Source organism: Syzygium oleosum, unplaced genomic scaffold (assembly GCF_021117445.2).
Source record: "Syzygium oleosum isolate NSW1041296 unplaced genomic scaffold, Sole_v2.1 Sole_v2.01, whole genome shotgun sequence".
NCBI lineage: Eukaryota > Viridiplantae > Streptophyta > Magnoliopsida > Myrtales > Myrtaceae > Syzygium > Syzygium oleosum.
This window is the reverse complement of record NW_026607485.1, coordinates 23773442-23793027: the sequence shown is the minus strand read 5'-3', so window position 1 is coordinate 23793027 and position 19586 is coordinate 23773442. Positions and strand designations below refer to the sequence as shown.

The 19586-nt window shown below is 42.0% G+C and overlaps 2 protein-coding genes across 2 annotated transcripts; one reads left to right on the top strand and one right to left on the bottom strand.

The window, feature by feature from the left end:
• The first annotated feature begins 4930 nt into the window (after positions 1–4930).
• LOC115676081 (uncharacterized) lies at positions 4931–16070 on the top strand. Its single transcript, XM_030598941.2, has 14 exons — positions 4931–5317; positions 7618–7727; positions 8220–8282; positions 8368–8557; positions 8709–8816; positions 8898–9028; positions 9202–9766; positions 10618–10683; positions 10862–10938; positions 11816–12097; positions 13300–13636; positions 13772–13924; positions 14346–14882; positions 15715–16070. Exons 1-14 carry the CDS (start codon positions 5039–5041, stop codon positions 15898–15900), a joined length of 3084 nt encoding a protein of 1027 aa, XP_030454801.2. The 5' UTR covers positions 4931–5038; the 3' UTR covers positions 15901–16070.
• Positions 16071–16620: 550 nt separating this feature from the next.
• LOC115676256 (ras-related protein RABA5b) lies at positions 16621–18773 on the bottom strand. Its single transcript, XM_030599132.2, has 2 exons — positions 18293–18773; positions 16621–17283 (listed from the first exon to the last, which is right to left on the bottom strand). Exons 1-2 carry the CDS (start codon positions 18621–18623, stop codon positions 16967–16969), a joined length of 648 nt encoding a protein of 215 aa, XP_030454992.1. The 5' UTR covers positions 18624–18773; the 3' UTR covers positions 16621–16966.
• Positions 18774–19586: the final 813 nt, after the last annotated feature.

The following is a 19586-nucleotide window of genomic DNA, read 5'->3' as shown; positions in this document are numbered from 1 at the left end:
TCGCGCTAATAAGATTAGAATCGCCAAAATCTCTTGAAACCTGATCAAGAGGAGTCGCATTTACTCTCTAGTTTGAGTCATGAAGTGCAGTGCATTGCCATTCAAAAGTTTGTGTAGTCGAGCAGTTACAGCGAGGCTTTGCAGATGTAGGCGATGGAGACATCCACCATGGGAACAGCTGATGGACCCGCCTTTATGTTTTTGGCAATGCTTTGCCAAAAGAAAAGCACGCTTTACCTTCTACTAACAAAAGTGGATGGGGACGTCCTTTGTCACTTACATTCGCACTTTCCTCGAGCCGCGTAGCGTCCACGGTGAAGAAATTCGGAGAAATTGGTCGACTCGACAGAGGGGTCGCGACTTTGATGCGCGCGAATCATTAAATTAGGTAACGTGGCTATTTTACATGAATGTCCCAATCTTGACTTAGATCGCGGCTCGTTTCAACGCGGGTGTTAAAGCGGGTCGTGTCGTGTCTAATGCTTCGAGGAAAAGGAAGACGGGGCCGCATAGGAACCAAGAGGTTAGGTGAGTGATGGAATGGGGTGTTGGAAGTTTCAATCGAGCTTAATAAAGCAAAGTTCTTTATTTTGCGAAGTTATTTGGAATCCGAACCACAGTGATTAAGCACTAAAATCAACTTAGTGGGGCCTAATCTAATTGATGGATCTCTTGACTTTTTCATCAGTCGATGCCAAATGGTTGTTATAGTGCCCCCCACTGCTTTCGCTTTCATTATTAGCCAGCCCCCTCCTTTGCCTCTCTTTCTCTCTTTTGCTTTCTGTAAAATGCTCTACGTGTTGCCCCTTTTCGTTTGCTAGGATTCCCATGTAAGATTGTCGGAGCTGTCTGTGTCCTCTCTGCTTGGAAATGCGCAAGTACCTTGCTTGGACTCCGAGTGAATTACAACCATTGATCTTACGATGATCGTCGGATTCTAGTCTGCGTGTGCCGTGCGTGTTTGGGGACGTCATATGCAGTAGTTAGCTCGTCTTGTCTTCTCGCTAGGAGGAGTAACAAAACATGGAGAAGAGTCCAGATTAAAGTGGGAAGTGCTAAAGCTTGGGGGCAAAAAGTATGTTCAAGGCCATGATGATGTGGGGGGGTTAAACTTTTTCTCTGTCTTAGAGATCCACCAACTTTCTTGTATGACTATTCTATTATGATTCAAATGTCTCCATCTAGTGAAATTTACTAGGATTTCTCGAAGCCTCGGCATCGGTAATATCATTTTACAGGCTCGTTTATCCTTAGCAAAAATTTAAATTTGCCTAAAATAGTACGAATGTTGACGACTATCAATTGCTCTACCTTTAATTTACTCGGTAATTTTCCGAGCATCCACTAGTGTTTCTTCAAGTCGTGTAAGAGATTGAATCAAATTTGTACCCGGTGCTCTATCGAAGCGCGCATCAAATTAACTCGACCCGTCAATCTCAATTGAACGGTTGTATTAAAAGACGAGTCGATTCCCTATTGAATGATTCCCGGAGACACGCGATCACACAGTAGTTGTGGTTTTGGGCTTGTTACGATTGAAAGTGCAAGTCGAAGAGGCATCTTTATTCCATGGGAAGAAACGACGTTTGCGGACGTTCTCTATGTTATCATTGGCATTGCATGGGCAAAAGGATTGGTTACGAAAGCCGGTGGTTGAGCGTCATCATGAGCAACAAGAAATGGGTTTTTCTCATGCGAGCATGGGAGATGCACAAGGCATGAAAGCGTCATAATCATTCACCGCGACCAAAGTATTATCATGATTTCTTGAATGAATTGGGACCATGGCGTTGGATGGGACGTTTTGATCGGATCAACTATTCTTTTCCATCATTTTTTTATCCGTGAACTTTTGGTACATATTCAATTTAGTTCATGAATTATTTAAAAATGTTCAATTTAATCTTCCCTTAATTTAAATTCAGGGACCCTATTGAATATGTACCAAATGTTCGGGGACCACATTGAACATAAGGTGATTAGTTCAGAAATTATATCGAAAAAATTAAAAGTCCATGGACTGCATTGCACGTCGGGCCAAAGTTCAGGGACTATTCCTGTCACCGATCATTATCCCTTTCCCAAATTGTAGTATTTAGCAGCGTAGAATAAACAATTGATGGTCACGACATCGACTCCTATAACGGGTCGCTCCGATCCATTGTTTATGGGAGTCTGTCTTCCGTGCTCGCTCAACCGTATTAGACCGATGTCGATGTTTACCAGAAAAAGAATGGAACCGTGAGGTTTCCAAGAAGAGCGACGTGCGTATTTTCGTGTTGACCGGGAGGGGGAAGAAGAATACGGGTAAAGGTTAGGCGTGGGTTCCGCCGCCGCGGCCAATTCGTTCACGGGGGGGGAGGAGGAGGGTCGTGTCGTTTCGTTTCCATTCGTTCGTTTGTTAGAGAAGTCCGAAACGTGAAGTGGACAGGTTGGAATCCGTTGCTGATTCCAAAAGCTTTCGGTACGTTTCGTGGCTTTTGGCGTGGACTCGGGGACGCTTGCGCTGGGGTCTTCCCTTATTTTAATGCTCGGCGATCTTTCCTCCAGTTTGTCGTGCAACTGGCAGGATCTTTTGGGGCCCATGTCACGGTGATTGCCATGTGACGTCCCCCAGCATTTAGGCTCGAAGCAAGATTTTGGGGGGGAAATTTTTTTGGATTTATGACGTCGCGTCCGCGTCACTCGTCCGTCATCTCGTTGCTGGCTGCCGCGGCTGTGGGTTTGGGCCTTCAATTTTTCCCTGTTTGGACCGTAGTGGAATCGGGCTGGAGATTCAGCAAAGTTTGTGTGGCATCCATCCCCTCCTCTGTTCATTTTTTGGGCCGAAATAATTTTGCGAGCGCAAAGTTCCGGCGTAGTTGGTCGATCGGGGTGAATCGCGACCGTTAATTTGGTGGGGTCGTATTGGTTCTCGCATGGACTCTATGTCCGGCTGGCTGTAATGTGTCGTCGATCGGGTTTACACGGGTGTTCCCCTTGAACACGAGCTTGAGATATACTTTGTGTGGTGTTCTTTGATTTTTCATATGTACTTCTGTCTTTCCATTTTTGTGCAAGTAAGAGGATGAAGGGAGAAGATCGGCGCAGGCTATCCCTTCTGGACGTTATCATAGAGAGAGAGAGACGGGAAAGGGCCTAAGATCAGCGTTCCACGATTGGGAAGTCTCTCGACGTGAAGTGATGAATGCCCAGCTAAATTAACGATTTGACAGGGGATACGCTCTCGACATGGCTACAACTTATGGGCTCCGCGGAAAATAACGCGACCCCTGTACCACTGCAACGCCGCGCTTGGTAAGAAGAAGACCATTTCTTGCCCTTTTGCCAAAAGACGAGAACGGCATGTTTTGATACCATAAAGCATCAAACAACACAAAGCTGCAGTCGCAGAGAGGGGCCGGTGATGTTGGAAGTGGGCTGTGTTAAGGGATGTCATCTCTCCGGCCCATTTGGAAGTCTTGGCCCACCGCCTCATCTTAGAGATCCGGCGGTCGGCAACAGGAGGCCCGCCTTGATTCTCGGCCAGGGCCACCACCGATCATCGAACAGGGTGGTCAGGGCAGCGGCCGTCGGAGGCCCGCCTTGATTCTTGGCCAGGGCCACCACCGATCATCGAACGGGGCTGTCGGGGCAATGACATTGCCCCGATGTGAGGTGGCGTGCCTCCTCTCTCTTTTCTTTTCGCGTGTGGTGTTTTCTTTTTCCTTCTGTAATTTGAGTTCAAGTCGGAGGTTGAACAATACAATCTGTGTGTCGAAGTAAGTATTTGTACTCATTTATAACCGTAGAAAATAGTCATAGATTAAAAAATTTAATTGAAAGACTCGATAAGATAAAAAGAATGCATCTCATACGGTAGATTAAGCATCTGACAAAAGTTTAAGGTTGCCCTTATCTCTTTTATCTTTGTTTTCAATATTTGTGTTAAAATCCTGAGAAAATAGATCGAGACAACTAATGGTGTCGTGGTACATTGAAAAGTCGATGCAATCAAATCCTTTCGTGGACTCCGTTCGATTTGGCTAATGGAAAATGCTGTCGTTGTTTTTTGTATTATTTTCTTTCTCTTACGTGGCGATGACGTGGCTAAAACATGAAATATAAGGCTAAAATGATATCATTTTGATCAACATATGATTTTTAATACAAATTATATTTAAAATAAGCAAACTAAAAGAAATAAAGAAAAATAAAATGGGAACTTAGGCGAGCTGTCGATGACTTTGCCGAATGCAGGTAAGGGCCTGTAGGCCCTCGCTCCAATCTGGCTGAGGGTCACTAGTGGCGGCCCTTGCCTACGGTTAGCGGGGTCGCTAGACCATGCAAGGGTTGTTAGGCCTTGGTCGGGGCTTAGCGATCTCGTCGGCGATGGTGGGGGCGATGATGGTGACAAGGGCAGCTCTTGCCTAATTTTTTCCTCCTTTTTTGTATTTCTTTTTTTAAGTTTGTGCATTCTTTAATATAACTCAAATGAAATTTGTATTAAAAAATTACATTTGGATCGAAACGGCGCCGTCACGTCAGCGTCGCGAAAGATAGAGAAAATAATAAAATCATTCACCAAATTGGATCAAGTTAACGGAACCACTCGATTACATCAGTTTGATCACTTTTACGACTCAATCACATTTTCACGATAAAAGTTTTAACATTTACGGTGCAATCATCCCTTAAAAAATAAAATTTTCAAAGCTTACATGCTAAGTCGGATTGTCGGAACTCGGAAGGAGAACACCGCAAGCATAGCTGGAGGGAGAGAGAGAGAGAGAGAGAGAGAGAGAGAGAGAAGCGATCGCAGAAGCAAATCTCTCTCATTTCGCAATCAGAGAAAAACCGTCTCGATTTGTAAATTATTCCTTCGCATATTCTCCTCCTTCTCCCTCTCGTTCTCCTCCTCCTTCTCCTTCTCCTTCTTCTTCAATCAAGCGCGCACGGACGCTGTTCACCTTCCATACCTTCCTCCCTCTCTCTCGCGTCATCAAATCCAAGAGCACCGATCGCGCCGCGGAATCTCGATTCCCCCAGCGTCCAGGCGATGGAGGCGATGCAGGCGAGGGTGGAGACGTGGATCAGGGACCAGCGGGCGCGGTTCCTCAAGGTGCCGTGGGGCCGCCCGCTGCTGCAGTGGCGGACGCGGTGGTGGCCCCCGCCGTGGGCCGGCCACGAGCGCCGGGAGCGGCGGAAGCTGATCCAGCAGGAGTACGAGCGCCGCCGCAAGCAGCTCCACGACCTCTGCTTCGCCGCCAAGGCCGAGTCGGTCGCCGAGCTGCAGGAGATCCTCTGCTGCATGGTCCTCTCGGAGTGCGTCTACAAGGTATATATGCCTTGGTTGGCTAGCTCCCGCGGTGTTTGGTCCGGGCATTGGTTCGGATTCGATAGATAGTGTGTGAGGAGAGAGGCGGCGGTGTCTGTTTTCCGTTTAAGCTAGGATAGGTGAATGCTCATTTCTGTGTAGTTGGAATCAGTGCTGACTGCTGAGTGGCACTGTGGCCTGAACTAGTCAACTCCTCTAGTGCTGTTCCTAGCACGTCTTGGACATATATTTTTTTTTTCCGCTGATGGAAGTCGAGGAGTTCCAGTTCGGCTGGCGCGTTCTGCTGCAATCAAATTGCCAGACACTATTGAAATTGGGGGAGAGGGGTTATTTCTGTTAGTGAATCTGTAGTCAAATAGAGTGGCATTCGCATGACTTTGGTTTGGAGCTGGTGGCTGACCCCGGGCATGTTTGGAAGTTGTCCGGGGGAAGTGCTGTTACTTTAGTGCAAGGGAAATGGCACCATTGCTTGGCAATGAGGCATTTCGATTTGAAAAAGCTTTGTGAACCAAGGGCTGGTTGGAGCTCTTTATTAGTGTTTTGTCAGTGACTACAGTAGTTCAGGGTCTGAGGTAGACTGTCTTGTTGCTCGGAAGTTGAGGTCGTTTCCTGTTTTTTGGGGTGTGTGGATGTTATTGGGGATTTTGTTGCAGATTGGATTTCCATTATGTGGAAGGTGGGATGGAACGTGCAAAACTGAGATTCTTTCTTGACATATGTCCTCCCAGAATTTTTGAATAGTTTTGCTGGATGATCTATTACGTTAGCCATCTTAGACATGATAGAGATCCCGCGTACAGAGTGTACGAGGTATCGAGTATTTCTAGAAGTCAGCATTTTGACTGGATTTTGTCTTCAATTTTTGTACAACTGTTTTGGCATTCTTGTCATGCCATGGAGAGCAAGGGAAAGTGATCGTTATGTTTGGTTCTTTTGTGTGATTGTCATCATCCCAAGATAAGCTGCAGAATGCTTGGAATGATTTGGACTTGAATGGGGGATTTTTTAACTTGGCAACTAAGAAGCAACTTGGGACTTGCATGCACATCACTTGGAAGAATTAAATTAGGTTATATTGTTCTTTTGGGGACTAATCTAAAGCTTTTACTTTGATCAGGCTGTCTCCGTAGAGCTATATCCCCATGACCGTCAATCTTATAGTTGATGTCTTTGTATACTTACAATCCACGGTGACTTCCTATCTATGGATCCATATAATGGAGAGAAAAAATCTTTGAAGGCGTAGTGGACAAAGAAAGAATGGGGATATTGAGGAGTAAACAGGGATGATCTATTTGTGATTGAATAGTTGGGACGGGTTGGAGGGAACCGTATGCTTGATCAGAAACCATTTTTGGGTCTTGTTGATGGGCTCTTGTCTAGCATGGTATCTGTCATGACAAGACAATAACAAGCTCTTCTTCCCCATATATTTTTAGTCAGAGTAGGAAGATGTTGGCTATTTACTGTCGTTATTTTTCTATAGCTGGAAGGGGCTTCTGGCCTTGTATCTGTCATAAAAAGAAATTGTTAAAGTTCTTCTTCCCACGATATTTGTAGTCAGATAGGGAAGATGTTGGCTATATAGCGTAATCATTTGTGAACTTTGTTTATCTACAACACTGAAAGTGCGGATGATGGATTGGTTTGATAGACTTTGAACTTGCTTACTCATTAGTTAGATAGAGTATTAGTAGTGTGGTCTGAACTGAAGCTGGGGTTATTGGGTATAGTTCTTGATGATTAGTGTGTAGTTGCACCAGAATGTATCAATATGAAAGTTATGCGTGAGAATTAGTTTTAGTAGGTGTTAAAAGATATGCTATGTATACAGCATTGTTGGCCCATTTCTTGTCATTTTTGGTTTTAACAAGAAATCACTTGCGTTTTGGGAAAAACGATCCTATCATATAATACGTTAGGGGTTTAAAATTCAGAAACTTCCTCTTATTTCTATTTTACAAGTTTTCATATTCTATTGTTCCAACAATAGGTTGTTTGGTTGATGTCTTTCGTCCATATCCTATTTAATTAATGTGGGGGACCTGACTTACATGCGAGAGAGAGTGTTAAGAGACGCATTAAATGCATATAGTGGGCTTGTTATGTGATAGCTTAACAAGAAAACCAGTTTCACATGACTTGAAAAGCCCATTAGTCTTGAAATAGAAAGGTGAAGCAAGAACACTATAGGCAAATTCTAGAAAAGCCAGTTTCACATAACAATATATGTATATTTATATGTTTACTTTGTGTATCTATATGGAGAGATAGATGACATAAAATTATCTTTTCTGCAGAGACCTTCTACTGAGCTTGTTCGAGCTGTAAACAAATTCAAGGCTGATTTTGGAGGACAGGTTGTTTCTCTGGAGCGTGTTCAACCTTCAGCAGATCATGTTCCTCACAGGTTTTTGTCTTTGAATATTGTGTCAATACGTCCATTATCTAACTGCATACATTGTCTTTCTGCTTTCCTTCTGATATGTGATGTGAAGTACACTTTTTTCTTGACGTCATATATAAATACAGATTTTGTTTAATATGCCTCGAGAGAATAAAAGAGTCTAGATTTTAATGCGTTTTGTGTTCCCATGCAATTATTTTATCCAATCTGACAGTATACATACTCAAGATCACTGCATGGCCCCTTTTTTAGATGACTTTTCATTGCTTTAGTAATCAAGTGCTGTAGCATTTGTGGCTAGCCTACTGCTCCAAGGCTCAACTTTCATCCCCTCAAACTTGCAATTTTGTTCTCGTGAATGAAATCTCTTTCTAGATTACTTTTTAATTGGTTAAACTGCTTGGCAATAAATAGGTGCATTTTTTATGGCTGTTGTTTATTAAGCATTCTCGCCTATTAATCTGTCGACTATCCCCGCTTCTCTTCTTCTTGCAGATACTTATTGGCTGAAGCAGGTGATACATTATTTGCTTCCTTTGCTGGTACAAAGCAGTACAAGTACGTACAATGAACAATATAAGCATGCATTAGCTCCTTAGCTGGTTCTAACAGTGTTTTTTTTTCTCGAATTGCCACCTTTAAGGGATGTCATGGCTGATGCAAATATCTTGCAAAGTGCTATTTTTCACGATGATATGGACGATTCTGAAAGTATTGAAGGCACCGAAGCTGTCCAAGTTGATGGTTCAAAGAAAAGTGTGGAAGGTTCATCAAATTCTGTCGGGACTAGGGTTAAGCAGCCAAAAGATGTACCTAAACCAGCTGCTCATCGGGTAAGATGGACTTTGAAGTTCTTAATGCCTAATTTCTATGGCGGCTAATCTCTTAATAATTCTACCTTGTGCTTTGTTTTATTGCTTAAACTTTCTTCCCAATATCCATCCTGTTTTCACATATAAGGGTTATAATTATCTAATTGTATAGGGGTTTATGGCTCGTGCCAAAGGAATACCTGCTTTGGAGTTGTACCGTCTAGCTCAGAAGAAGAAGAAGAGGAAACTTGTTTTATGTGGACATTCACTTGGTGGAGCAGTAAGTACGGTCAGATTTGTAATAAACTAGATGTGCTTTGCGAGACTAATGATCCAGTTACTTCCTCTCCTGTACATTCAGGTAGCAGCATTGGCTACGCTTGCCATTTTGAGGGTAATATCTACTTCCTCTTCATCAAAGGAAACTGAAAAAGTTCCAGTCAAATGCGTAACATTCTCACAGCCCCCTGTTGGAAATGCCGCCTTAAGAGAGTATGTTGCAGAGTTCTTCCACCATGATTTGAGCTGATTTTGGTTGTCACTTTTCATTTTTTCTTGTTCTTGCTTTTGTTAATGACCAAAATTTTTGAATGTGCTCTGATTGATATTTTGGTAAAATCTGTAGTTCATAATGTTTCTTAGAGCCTCTTTTTTCTTCCTTTCAGCTATGTCAATACAAAAGGGTGGCAGCAATTCTTCAAGAGTTACTGTATTCCGGAAGATTTGGTGCCCCGTATTTTATCTCCTGCTTATTTTCATCATTATAATTCTCAAGTGCCATTGACACCTACTGAAGTTGATCCTGAAGCTTCCCATAATCTAGTGATGAAACGAGAGGGACCGCGAGAGAAATTAAAGAAAGGAAACGACGGTGAACAGTTGGTTCTGGGATTGGGCCCTGTGCAAAAATCCTTCTGGAGACTTTCAAGACTTGTTCCCTTGGAAGGCATGATAAGACAATTCAACAAGTTCAGTGGAAAGCACGTTGATTCTTTAGAAACATCTACTAAGATTTCTGCGGTGCCTGAAGATGAAGTAATCGAAGCACAATCTCTTGAGATCCAAGAGGGTTCTGATGGTATTTCTTTAAAACCATTCTCTGACACAGATAAGGGGTCATCGGATATGACAATGTCTGGAAAGATGATGGAAAATAATGGCAAGAAAGGTGGGGATAGCAGGACATGGCGCAGGGTGCCTTATTTACCATCATATGTACCATTTGGGCAGGTGTGTTCTGCCGCTTAAGTTTTTGTGTTTTGCTATCTGAGATTTAGCTGGTAATCTGACTGCAAGGGTGCAGTGGGATATTCTTTTAATAATGGTAGAGGTATTAAGGAAGTATACTATAAGTTATTAACTAAGTAATGTGGTAAAGTCTTATTAGGTATTTGAACAAGCCAGCTGCTTTCCACATATGCCTCACTTGTTCAAACACTCACTTAAAGTTTGAAACTATATACTGGGCTTTTTAGATGATACACTCCCTTGAAGTTTGGACACCATTGAGTAATAGTAACAACTTTTAGTGGGCTTTTAGTACTTCTAGCATATAAGCTATTTTACTAGATGATTGAGTGTTCAAGTTGTCAGTTGTCAGATTCGATTGATACTTCTATGGGAAGTAGTGGCATGAGTTTTAATTTAACAAGGGAAAGGTTTACATGTCAATCTGGATCAGTTTCTTTGGTCGATGGCGACTAGTTGATTTTAAGGTTTACATGTCAATCTACATCAATTTCCTTGGTCAATGCCGACTAATTGGTTAGCTGCCGATATCTAGCATCTATTTGGATTTGGTCATAAGACATTCTATAAGCACCTGCAGAGTGTCAGTTTTTAGACCCAGTAGGAGCATTTATGTTGTGATAGGGACGTCTTGATTGTTCGGTAAAGCTTTTCTTGTTTTCTCAGTGGAGTAATGAAGGGTATGAAAAATAACCTTATTTTTGGGCTTGCTCATCTGTGGGAGAAGCATAGTATCATTCTTGTTGCTTTGCTTTGTATCTAGCTCATATGCTTTGCTCATTTCAAGTTCTTTCTGATAATAAAATTATCTGTGAATTTTTGGGTTATAACAGTTGTATCTTCTTGGCAATACATCCGTGGAATCACTGTCAGGAGCGGAGTATTCGAAGCTGACATCGGTACGAGCTTTTATTGCCATGAAATCGCTTTTTAGGTTGGGTTAATTAGTGTAGTTGTGATATTTAATGATTATTCTTTATTCTTATTGAGTCCCTTTCCACTTTTGATTGGCTCTCTACTTATAGTTCTTGTAGGATCTCTGATCTTTTTTGCTTCTTCTGGCAAAGGCATTTTCAGGTTAGATCTGTGATTGCGGAGCTAAGAGAACGGTTTCAATCCCATTCTATGAAGTCTTATCGATCTCGATTTCAGAGGTAATTTGCCCGAGAATCAGAGTCCACCGTGCTCATCTTATCAGCAGTTGAAGTTCTAACAACTTTAGGATCCGTCAGTGTCTATCTTTCTTAAATTTATTCTTGTTTTTTCCCATTTTCACAGCTTAAATGCATATTTGTTATCTTGCCAAAATGTTGCATTATATCTTTTCGTGTTGTTCAACTAGGAGTTCTCTTTCCTACATTGAGCTTCTGTTCTTTAAGGTCCTATCTACTTTGTTACAATGGCTTTAAGGCAAACATGACTTTTGAAGTTATTTTAATTTGGCAAATAAACATAAGTTCACCTCATTTTTCTTACATTCTTATCCTTTTCGAGTGGAATTTGCTTAACATATGAACTCATTTTAATCAATTTCAAAGCTTGGACCATATTTTGAGGCATTTTTGGAGTAGCTTAACACTAAGAAGATACTTTCTTTTCCTTACCAAAAAAAAAAAAAAGAAGATACTTTCTTAATTCGCATGTTAACGACTTGACAAATGTATGCTAAAATGGTTACTGCAATGTTCATATCCTCCTAAAATTCAGTGTATCGTACTTTTAGATTTCTAGCAACGAAGTTTATTTTCTCTAAACATTTTTGAGGAAAGATGGTTATTCACCATTTTATACAGGCATAACTCTTTGTATTTCCTTTTTGCGGGAAATTGTTTTACTGGTCATCCAATTCTGCTGTTGGTGTGAGAATATTTCTGGCACTAGTGCCTTTGGGTCTTTTTTGGCTTATCGCCATGAGTTGTTGGTGGCTTAGGTTTGTATTCAGAAAAGGGCCGGCAAACGGATCCAGGATTGATGGTTTTACTTTTGCTACATTCATGTTGCCATTTTTTAAGTGCATCTGTGCCTTGGCAGGATCTATGACCTTTGCATGAGCGATAACGCCTTAGCTTTTCTAGGAAGAGAACAAATGCAGCACTTCCCTCATCTACAGCAATGGCTAAGTCTTACTGCTGCAGACACTGTAGAGCTGGGGCATATTGTAGAGGCCCCAACCATTTGCTCGGCTACTTCAATTGTTCCTCTTGGTTGGAGTGGTAGTCTTGGAGAAAAGAATGGAGAACCATTCAAAGTAGATATCACTGGCTTTGGTTTGCATCTGTGCACCTTTGTACATGCTCAGGTGAATGGTACCTGGTATGGCACATTTCACCTCATATTATATACACTGGATTTTCCATGTTGGACTTTTTTTCTAGATCTGTCTATTCATCTACTTTTTTTGGGAAAGAGTTGTTTCTCAATTAAATCTATCGAGAGTAAAGACTACCGTGAAATGCAGTGATAGCTCTATCAGCTTCATGTAGAAACATAAGAAGCTCAATAGTGTTTTATCATGAACTGAAACATGTTCCCACTTATGCTGCGTGGGATCATTTATAGTGAAGTAAAGTAGAGATTTGTAACATGCATTTGCCTGATTGCTGCTTTATCGCATATCGGATATAAAAAGGTGAAGCACGAGTTCTGTTCCACAAGCATCCTAGCGGACTACCTGAGAAGTTGTGGTGATATTTATTCTGGCATGAGGTTTAGATATGCGATCTATTATCTGTTGCATTCATTGGCGTTTGGTACCTGTTATGGTTCGAGACTTGAGTGACAGAACATGTAAAGTAAAGACTGATGCCAAGTTCACAGTACTGATTGCCGCTATTTACATTAGTGGTTCTGACAAATCTGTTAAGAATATTTCCTGGATAAAAACATCTTTCTCCAAGCTGAGTTGTAGCTTCTCCTAGCCGCCTGTGGAATATATTTGGCCAAGTGCCAATTCACTAAATTAGTTGCTTATAGGGAGAGGATGGGATTACGCTTATGTTCAGGACTATTTTTCTTGCGACCTGTGTTCCGGTTTGTAAATTGTGCTTTCTTGGAAAATATTCAGACCGTTTGATGGTTCTACAATTTGCTTGTAATACCCACTAGTGCAGTCGGCCTAAATTATGCGTATGAGGTATAACTTCCAGACATGTTAGTGGAAGCCTTCATTTTCTACTAGCACAGATTTTTCTAGCGGGAGCCGCGACAAGTGGCATCTGATTGTTCGACGTACGAGGAGAAGATTGAGCTTATATCCTGAACGCTATGATTACTTTGAGTAGCAGGGGGGACGGACTCCGAGTGTGTAATACTCCTTTTTTTTTTCTGTTGTAGCAAAAGCTGCTTTTGTTTATAGTAATAGTAGTGGACATCTCCCTCATGTAACATTAGTATTTTCTTTTTGTCACCACTTTTCTTGTGCCCTGTCTTTATTTTTTTGGCGTTAACATTTGTGTGTTCACTTGTCATTCTCAATCTTTGACAATTGTTCACCTGACTTATTAAATCTTCAACAGGCGGTCAACAACGGTGGAGAGTTTTCCATCTGCCCCATCATATTCTTCTGGTCATGATGACCATGAATTACAAAAGATGCGAGTCTTAGTGGGTTCTCCATTGAAACGGCCACCACAGCATCAGATTGTTGTAGATCCTTTGATGCCCCCATTTTCTTCGATCCGTTCAGAATCTGTTAAAATGAATGTTGTGCAAAACTCAGATTCATCAAAGGAAGGGAATATCACATGTCTAGCTGATCCAATTGATTTATGTATATTTTGCACAAGCGACTTTGCCACGGTCTCCAGGGAGGTTCATCTTAGAACTCGAAGAGTCCGACTGCTTGGCCTTGAGGTAGACTTGTTCTCAATAATTACTAATATCATTTTGTGACACTTGTGTCTGTCATTCTAATATGTAGAACTTATACCTTGTCTCAGTTTCTTAAGCCAAGAATATAACTAAGTGTTGCATATACTATTGGTGTAGGGTGCCGGTAAAACTTCTCTTTTCAAGGCAATAATGGGACATGGCAGAACAATGACAATTGCTAATATTGAGAGTCTGCTTCCAGAGCCTGATGTCCAAGAAGCCATTGCTGGTGGCATTTGTTACTCGGACTCTGTGGGAGTTAATCTTCAGGTAACTTTTTTACTTTTCATTTTTCCTTTCCTATCACAATCTGTAAGAGCCATTATAACTTTTCGTAAAGTTCACATACTGTTGCCCGGACCTAGACATGCAATATATTTAGTATTTGTGGATTGATATGATTGTTTTGATGCATTATCTTATGTGAGTATCTTCTGATTACTTAACAATTTTGGTATTAAGCATGGCTGCTTTCTTTGTTTCATCTTTAGCTTGCACGAAACATTTGCTGTTGACAGAAGCAATATGTCCCCTCCCTCCTTTCCTTCCTCTGTCCCAAGCCAGCATGAACCAGAATCTAACTTCTTTCTGTTTAATTAAATTTATTTCTTTTGTTAATTGTGTAGTTGAGTATTTTTGGCTCACATTCTGCATTATTTTCTGTTTCTTATTTCTTTTTTATGTGGTGAAGGAGCTGAAAATGGAGACCTCGCGATTTAGGGATGAATTATGGAAGGGAATCCATGACCTTAGTCGGAAGACAGATTTGATTGTGCTTGTGCATAATCTCTCCCATCGAGTACCTCAATCTAACACTCCAAACGGAATGGAGAAGAGGCCAGCTCTCTTATTCTTGTTAGACGAGGCTAAAGCTCTTGGAATCCCTTGGGTTCTTGCCATAACAAACAAGTTCTCCGTCAGTGCCCACCAGCAAAAGGCAGCCATTGATACTGTTCTTCATGAGTATCAAGCAACGCCAAGCCACACTGAGGTTGTCAATTCCTGCCCTTATGTCATGCCTGATGCCGCAACCGCTTCTCTGTCTTGGAGCGCAGCTACTGGAAGTTCTGATGGGCAAGTGAATACACAAAGGCGAATGTTTGCTCCAATGAGTTTTATCAGGTTGCCTTTCCAGAGGAAGGACACTGTTTTTCCAGTTGAGGGAGTAAACTCTCTGTGTCATCTTATCCATAGAGTGCTTCGGAGCCAGGAGGAAGCCTCTTTAGAGGTAAAATACCAAATGACCATTCTCTCTTCATGTTTTGAATTGTATGGTTTTCTGGGAGGAATAGTTGGAGAGTATGCTGACCTGGTTTCGTTGTGTGGTTAATCAAATTTTTGTCAGTCAGCATAATTTGGAAATCGTCATGTAAAATTCCGGTAATCTTATCATAATGATGACTATAGCTTTGACAAGTTCTGACATATAGGTTTTCTACTGGTTTGCTTGGTGCAAGTCTTACCCATACTTTCTTGCTTACTGATTTGTTATCTGTCATGAATAATACTTGCAAAGGACCCGTTTCTCATTTTACTTTGATTAAAAAGATTACGCTTTAACGGCATATAAATGCGGTATTTTTGTCTTCAGTTTAGTGATTGAGTGTGAAGTATAAATGGAAATTACTCCAGGGTCAGCCTTGCGAGTATTGTATGGACATCTGATCATTTCAGAAGTTCAATTAATCTCGCGTTTATGGATCTCTTCTGGTTTTACTGTCACGTATAGTACTTGCAAATAGGAAACTGGGATTATATCACTTTGAACTCTTTAGATATAGTAGCACCTCGATGCGGTTTGTTTGGTTTCAGTTTAGTGATCGAGTGCAAAGTAAAGATGGAAATTATGTACACAGGTCAAGCTGCCAGGAATTCTGTGGACGTTTCATCAATTCGGCAGTTCAATGAATATCACTTTTATGGATTGCTGTTCTCGTTTTGATTTCTTTCTAGTAATTGATTTTGCATCTGGGTCATGTCCCATAAGTCTCATTTCTTGTTTGACTTTCGAAACCTGGAGCTTCTTCTTACTACACTGTTTCATTTGAATTAAATCGCAGGAGCTTGCAAAAGAAAGACTTGCCGTAGAATTGGCTCGAGAGGGCGCCTTGTCAATTGACACAGGCCGAGATTCTCAAGGTAAGTCCTCTCTGTCAGCTGCCACTGTTGGTGCTTCTCTTGGAGCGGGTCTTGGTCTTGCCCTGGCTGTGGTCATGGGTGCGACATCTGCCCTGAGGAAGCCGTAGGATTGATACGTCCCGGCGTATTCTCTTGTGGCTAGCTGTTTATCTAGATGTGTAAAGTATGATTTATGGTAGGAGATGAGGTAGGCTCGAGGTACTAGCTGCAATTGGCCGGCCATTTATTTATTCTATTTATGTAAATCATTCACTGCCAAGAAGGGTGCGTTTGGTAACCATTTTGGACAGCTCGTGGCCGGGGCGAGGGCCGCTTTTGCGGCCTGGGTGAGGGTTGCCCTTGCCAGATCCGGTGAGGGCGGCCCTCGCCCAGGCCGTGAGGGTCCAGCCCTCGCCGGCCTTGGCGTATGGCCGGTCTCAAAGAAGAAGAATTTTTTTTTTCTATTTATGATTCTTGTTCCCAAAATCAAGAATCAATTTTTTTTTTATTCTTGATTCTGTTTCAAAACTGATTCTGGGAACAAATTTATGCCCGGGAACAAAAAATTTACCAAACGAATTTCTGTTTTTTTTTTGTTCCCGGGAACAAAAGAATACAAACGGGTATTGTTTGGCCGGTTACCAAACAGCCCCGAAATGTATTTCTTCTTGGTAGGTGTGCCCAAATTTTCTAACTCAACATGTGAAGCTCTCAATTAGGATAACTCCCATTTTTGGATTACATTAGTACGCAGCAGCAGCATTTTCTCAAGATTTTTGCAGTTTTTTCCCTAAGGACATGTCTGGATTTTTTTCTTTTTGCTTAATTAAAGTCTTCACTCCACCAAATGCAAAATTGCCACGTAGATTCACATATATATTTTTTTTTCATAATTTTAAGAAGAAAAATTTAATTTTTGGAAATACAATTGGTCCCATGGATAGATATAATGAACCGACAGGAAATGCCAACAGAAAACGGAGATCGCCTGCTGAAAATGGATACCGAAGAGAGAGACATATCCCATGCGACAATACATGCTAATTATCAATGACTGGGAAAATTCCCTCCTCCATAAAATTTAAGTTTCGGTTTTTCAGATAAAAAGGAAGAAAACCGTAAAGTTCATCGGTCGAAATACAACAGCACAAGAGACTCCAAAAAATTGATGGAGCGTACATGAAGGACCGGACATCATCTAGCACAGCACGAGTAGATACTCCGGCTTGACGAGTCCGCGCCGTCCTTGGCCAGGGTCACTCGATTTACGGACAATTCCGCCTTGTATGAGTCGGAGTTGAGGACTTTCCTGCTGATATTCTTGTATATCTCGCGGATGACAATCTCGAATGATATCTGGACATTAGTGGAATCGAGGGCGGAGGTCTCCATGAAGAACAGCCCTTCTGCTTCTGCAAAGGCTTTGCCCTCCTCGGTGCTCACCTCTCTGATGTTGTCTAGATCACACTTGTTACCAACAAGCATTCTCGCGACGGTGGTATCACAGTGAGCTGCATCATCAGTAAAACTTAGAGTCAGACTTTCCGACTAGAAAACAGGCACAAGAACATATGGAAGGCGATCACATTTTTCACTGCATTATGTTTCGGGGCCACAAGCAGAGGAAAGTAGAACAGCCCAAGAGCAGTAGCCCCCTAGAATTTAGGGTCAGAAGGGCAGGGCAGTGTGTAATAAGGAGAGGCAATAAAATGGCCAGAGAAACCGGCTTCTCGGTTGCGGCTAAAAGTCTACAAGATCAGACCAGAATTTATCAGAGTATATGTTAGGAAAGTAACTCGAGCGTAGGTAGTGACAGTACTAAGGGAAGTAGATTGGAACACTTCTCCAAATCACATGTAGCAATCAATATCATCTCAGTTATCCTGTCTATATCCTTCCCTCAAAGTCATAATTTTTTGAAGAATGCTGGGGTACCATAGGCATGGTTGATAGTTAGTCTTAACACTAATCAATCACGATATGCAAGGCACTCTTCCATGTACGGCATTATTAACACGAGATGGTTTTAAGAAGTCGGGTTCCGGAAGGCTATAACTGTTTCTAAACTTGGATGTGCAGACAGGACATGAACAGACAAGTTCTCCATATTTCTAAGACAAGAGAAAAACTTCCACAAAACGAAGAAGGGCATTTTCACGGAGACAGCGATTATGAAACGCTATAGAGTACAGAAGCTCGTGGCCAATCAGCGAAACACCATTCAATAGATGCAGATATCTTTCCACTATCATTAGAAACTTTACATCCATAGTGCATTAAAATGGGCAATGGTCAAATCAACCAAAGCCGTCTTGCTTCCAATCGGACGTGAATAGATATGCACAATGCAATCACAAGCAAAACAATTCTAATTGGATGTTGAATAGATTGTTGGTCAGACCCATCGTACTGCACAATGAAACTACTAGATAGATTGCCGTTCCCGAGCAGCTTAAACTCACGAACCAATTCAAGCACCGAAGCCTAATGCACATGATCGTGGAGAGAGCTTTCACTTACTATCGAGCTCGTCGAGCCACCGCTTGACGCTCTCGAAGGTGATCCTCCGGGTGATGTCGTAGACGATGAGCGCCCCGACGGCACCCCGGTAGTAAGCGGAGGTGACGGCCCGGAACCGCTCCTGGCCGGCGGTGTCCCAGATCTGGGCCTTCACCTCCCTGCCGTCGATCTCGACGACCTGCGTCTGGAACTCGACCCCGATGGTGGCCTTGGTGTGGATGTCGAACTCGTCGAGCGCGAACCGGGAGAGGAGGTTGGACTTCCCGACGGCGGAGTCGCCGATGAGGACGATCTTGAAGAGGTACTCCTCCCCCTGCTCGTCGTCCTCCATCCGGTCGCCGGCGCCGCGGTGGAGGTCGGAGCTGGTTCGGTTAGGGTTTTTGCGGTGGTGGTGGCGGAGGAGGAGGAGGGGATTGGGTTTTATATATACGAGAGGGAGACGGAAGAAAGTGTGAAATGGGGGAGACACAGAGAGAGTTAAAACTGTCCGTTAGTGAGCGGGGGAAGGCGTAATTGGCGGGGTTTTGATTGAGGTGGGAATATATATTCAATAAAAAAAAAACTCTTTAGTCTGAGTTAATTAAATAATTAATTAACGAGAAAAAGCCATCAAAAATCTCAAAATATTGCTATCATAACACAATTGATCTTGAACTTTTTCTCTCGTGACATAAATAAAAAAAACTTTAAGCTTGTATTTACGTGACTCGTTTACCTTCCGTCAATGTTCCGTCGGATGATTTTTCAGCCAAAATAACGTCGTCTTTATTTCACGTGCGACATGTCAATACCGTTTGTCTTCCGGCGTCTATGTAGGCAGATTTTTAACGATGCTCATTGACGGAATCTTGACATAAAGTAAACGCGTAACACGAGTAAAAGCTTGAGGTTTTCCGTATCATAAAAAGATTTAAGATGAATGTGTCTAGTGGGCATAGTTTGATAACTTTTGGTGACTTTTTCCCTTAATTAATTGGTTAATTTTTTGTTTTCTTTTTTCATAGGACGATGTAGAAGGGTTTCGAATGTTTGACTTTTAGTTTTGGGGCGGTACTATTTCCACGCCCTTTCGACTCGAAGAACGACATTTTTGAAGCACCTGATTAATATATCGATGTAACATTAGGTTTGATCGAATGAATGAAATTATCTTCTCGTTTGGTTGCTAATTTATGAACAGCCGTTTTTACTATTTAGATCTATTTTGATGTGTTTTATCCGCCCTCCCAACCCCGTGAGTTACGAAAAAGAGCATCGTTTAAAGCATCTCGGAAGTCGTACAAAGTTGTCTTTG

Excerpts from the sequence above, each read along its gene's own strand:
- LOC115676081 (XM_030598941.2), top strand. The coding sequence starts at position 5,039 with ATGGAGGCGATGCAGGCGAGGGTGGAGACGTGGATCAGGGACCAGCGG. Across the intron at positions 5,318-7,617 it reads TCTCGGAGTGCGTCTACAAG|AGACCTTCTACTGAGCTTGT; the intron begins GTATATATGCCT and ends TCTTTTCTGCAG. Across the intron at positions 10,684-10,861 it reads AGTATTCGAAGCTGACATCG|GTTAGATCTGTGATTGCGGA; the intron begins GTACGAGCTTTT and ends AGGCATTTTCAG.
- LOC115676256 (XM_030599132.2), bottom strand. The coding sequence starts at position 18,623 with ATGGAGGACGACGAGCAGGGGGAGGAGTACCTCTTCAAGATCGTCCTC. Across the intron at positions 17,284-18,292 it reads GTGGCTCGACGAGCTCGATA|CTCACTGTGATACCACCGTC; the intron begins GTAAGTGAAAGC and ends CTGATGATGCAG.